Source organism: Zea mays, chromosome 3 (genome assembly GCF_902167145.1).
Source record: "Zea mays cultivar B73 chromosome 3, Zm-B73-REFERENCE-NAM-5.0, whole genome shotgun sequence".
NCBI lineage: Eukaryota > Viridiplantae > Streptophyta > Magnoliopsida > Poales > Poaceae > Zea > Zea mays.
The window spans coordinates 58,511,300-58,514,506 of NC_050098.1; the positions used below are offsets into that span (position 1 = coordinate 58,511,300).

The following is a 3,207-nucleotide window of genomic DNA, read 5'->3' on the forward strand; positions in this document are numbered from 1 at the left end:
GTGAAGGAAAGTTTAATGTTACATGGGTTTTTTTTCCTGATGTGGAGAAAAAAAGAAAGAGAAAAGAGAAAAAGATCATTGTTCTAATAAAAATCCATCTTGTTGACTAAAATTTAAGATTATAAAACAACTATAGTACTATCGTATAAGTTATTATTGTTATACAGTTAACGATATCTAATTTTATCTCAATAATAAATTAAGAAATTATGAATTAGCACGAAACAAGTTTTAAAAAACCAAGTATTATGCATATTGTCTTGAAATTACGTGAGACCGCATGTAAAACGCGCCGTGAAGCAACAGTTGCAAAACCTTACTACAAAGGGTTTAGAAGGTCAACGTAACTGTCACTTGCAGGTTGACCACTGCATGAAAAAATAGCGACCACGACCACAGAGGTCCAGCCAACAGTGGTGTCTTTTCTGTAATCGCGTTCTCAAAAGAAACTGAACTCCGGTAAAACCAAAACCAGGGGCAGCCCACTCAGGATGGCTGTTTCGCAGTCCAGTCCTCCACAGGCAGTATCGGATCTTGTGTGCACACCTGACACCGCCAAGCGGGGAGCACCGCCGCGCAGGGGATCCCAGGCGGTTTTGCGGGACTGTGGGCTCCCACCGCTGGAAACGGTGACGCACGGCACGGGGGCAAAACCGAGTACCCGTGCCGCTGCCGCTGCCGCTGCCGCGCCCGGAGGCGGTTGCAGCTGCACGGGCGAAACCGACGGCGATCGCCCCACACAGCCTCCATCGGTCCACCCCATAAAAACACCCACCTCGCTGCCGTTTTCCCACGGCGCATCGTGCAGCAGGAGCGGGAGTGCCAAGTGGTTTCTAGAACCTGGTAGTAGAGATTGGCGGTTTGCCGATGGAGAGGGGCGACGGAGGAGGAGGAATGGCGCCGCGGGGCGGCGTGGTGGGGTCCGGGGCAATGCTGGGGCTGGACATGCACCTCGCCCAGCAGCGGATGCACCAGGCCGCCGCGTTCCAGCACCAGCAGGACAGCCACAACGGTGGGTTCCAGCTGCAGCAGCCGTCGCCGGTGGCGGTGAGGCAGCAACAGCCGCCGCCGTCGTCGTTCATGCCCTACTCCACCAACACGTCGTCGTCCAGGGTCGTGGTGAGCGCGGCAGCGGTGGGTCACGACGACGAAATGGTGGGCAACGGCGGCGGCGGGAAGGGCGGAGTGGTGGTGCAGCAGCAGCAGCAGCAGCAGCTGGCGTCGGCGGGGTGCCCGTGGACGAGGATGAAGTGGACGGACGCCATGGTGCGCCTGCTCATCAGGGTGGTGTACAGCGTCGGGGACGACGGCGAGGGCGTGGCGACGGCTGGCGGCGCCGGGGGAGCGGCCAAGGCGGGCCCCGGCCACGCGGCGGCGGCGCAGCAGCAGAAGAAGGGCAAGTGGAAGTCGGTGTCACACGCCATGATGGACAAGGGCTTCGTGGTGTCGCCGCAGCAGTGCGAGGACAAGTTCAACGACCTGAACAAGCGCTACAAGCGCGTGGTCGACCTGCTGGGCCGCGGCCGCGCCTGCCGCGTGGTCGAGAACCACGCGCTGCTGGACGCCATCGACGAGCTCACGCCCAAGGCCAAGAACGAGGCGCGCAAGCTGCTCAGCTCCAAGCACCTCTTCTTCCGCGAGATGTGCGCCTACCACAATAGCATCGCCGCCGCGGGCTCGAACCTGCCGCCGCACGGCGGCGGCGGCGCGGCGGGCGACACCGCCTGCCTCCACCACCCGCCGCCGGCGCCCGTGGCCGCCGCGGCCTCGTCTGCCGCTCGCTACGCCCACGCGCAGCAGCATGCGGCACCGTCCCCGCAGGGGATGAAGGACTCCTCCACTGACGTCGCAGACGACAGCGACGATGCCATGAGCGACAACGGGGACGAGGACGAGGACGAGGAGGAGGAGGACGGCCCCGTGTACCGCAGCCGCCGCCCCAGAAGTCGTCAGCACAGCGGCGGGCGCGGCAAGCGCGGGCGTGGCATGGATGGCGCCGCGTCCGAGGACCTCGAGGACGAGGCGGACGGCGGCGGTGGGAGACGCTCGAGGACGGCGGCGGCACCCGACCCGTCGGCGATACTGCGGCAGCTGAAGAGCGAGCTCGCGGCTGCGACCGCCGCGGCGATGGACCCGCAGCAGGCCAGGAGCTGGGTGCGCCGCCGCGCGGTGGAGGTGGAGGAGCAGCAGATCGTCCTGGAGTCCCACGCGTACTACCTGGAGCGCCAGCGGCTGAAGTGGGAGCGGTTCCGCGCCAGCAAGGAGCGCGACATGGAACGCTCCCGCCTGCAGAACGACCGCCTCCGCATCGAGAGCCGACGCCTGCTGCTCATGCTCCGCCACAAGGACGTCGACCTCGACATGGCCGAGGCGAACTCTTCCTCCGTCGACCACCACACCGGCGCGTCGCCGCTCGCAGCACACCAGCAGCAGCCGATTGGGTCCAGCCCCAGCCCGTCCACCGCCGGCCACCCAAACTAGCTGCCGTGCGCGCCCTGCCATTCCATTACTGGGAGCGGCCAGTAGCTGTTCTTTTTTTAAAGCAAATTAAACTTTAGTTCTATCATTAACAGCAGCAGTTCTCTAGGACAAAAGGTCACTAGTGCTCAAGTCTCAGGGTTTTTTCTTTCATTGTAGTAGTCAATGTCAGGGTTTCAGTGTAGCATGTTCATAGTCATAGTATACTATGCGCTGTGTAGCTGTCAGGTCAGACTATAATGCATGTTGTTGAACCCTAATCGATGTTTCTGTTCTCGATTTTGGTACAACCGCACGCACAGAAACTGAGACGGCATGGCGCAGGCCGACAGGCTGCTCCGTACCAAATGTCTTTCCTTGGTGATAAAAGGAATGTCTTTCCTTGGCATCGGAAGTCGCGTACCTGCAAGGCTGCTATAGAGGATAGAAGTTCCCAGCGTAGCGCCGGGCCGCCGGCGAGCAATTGACGCTTTTCGCCTTTTCCAGCAGAAGATCCTCCAATGGCAGCTCGGCAAGGTTGATGGGAAAGGAAACTTAGACGTGATTAGTTTTTATTTGAGAGGATTTATTTAGCATTCTAACCATGTTTTCGAGAAATAGATGTATTTGTTCATTACATCCAACTTCAAATATATTTATTAAATGATGAGCCTATAATAGTCTCGATTTTTTTGATAAATTTATTAGATTTATGTAAACTTGAATCCAGAAACTCATTGCACATCATAC

At 58.5% G+C, this 3,207-nt stretch overlaps 1 protein-coding gene across 1 annotated transcript; it reads left to right on the plus strand.

Moving 5' to 3' along the window:
- Window positions 1–277: 277 nt before the first annotated feature.
- On the plus strand, window positions 278–2,757 carry LOC103650125 (uncharacterized). The gene has a single exon (XM_008675777.3). It carries the CDS (start codon window positions 868–870, stop codon window positions 2,479–2,481), a length of 1,614 nt encoding a protein of 537 aa, XP_008673999.1. The 5' UTR covers window positions 278–867; the 3' UTR covers window positions 2,482–2,757.
- The last annotated feature ends 450 nt before the right edge of the window (window positions 2,758–3,207 follow it).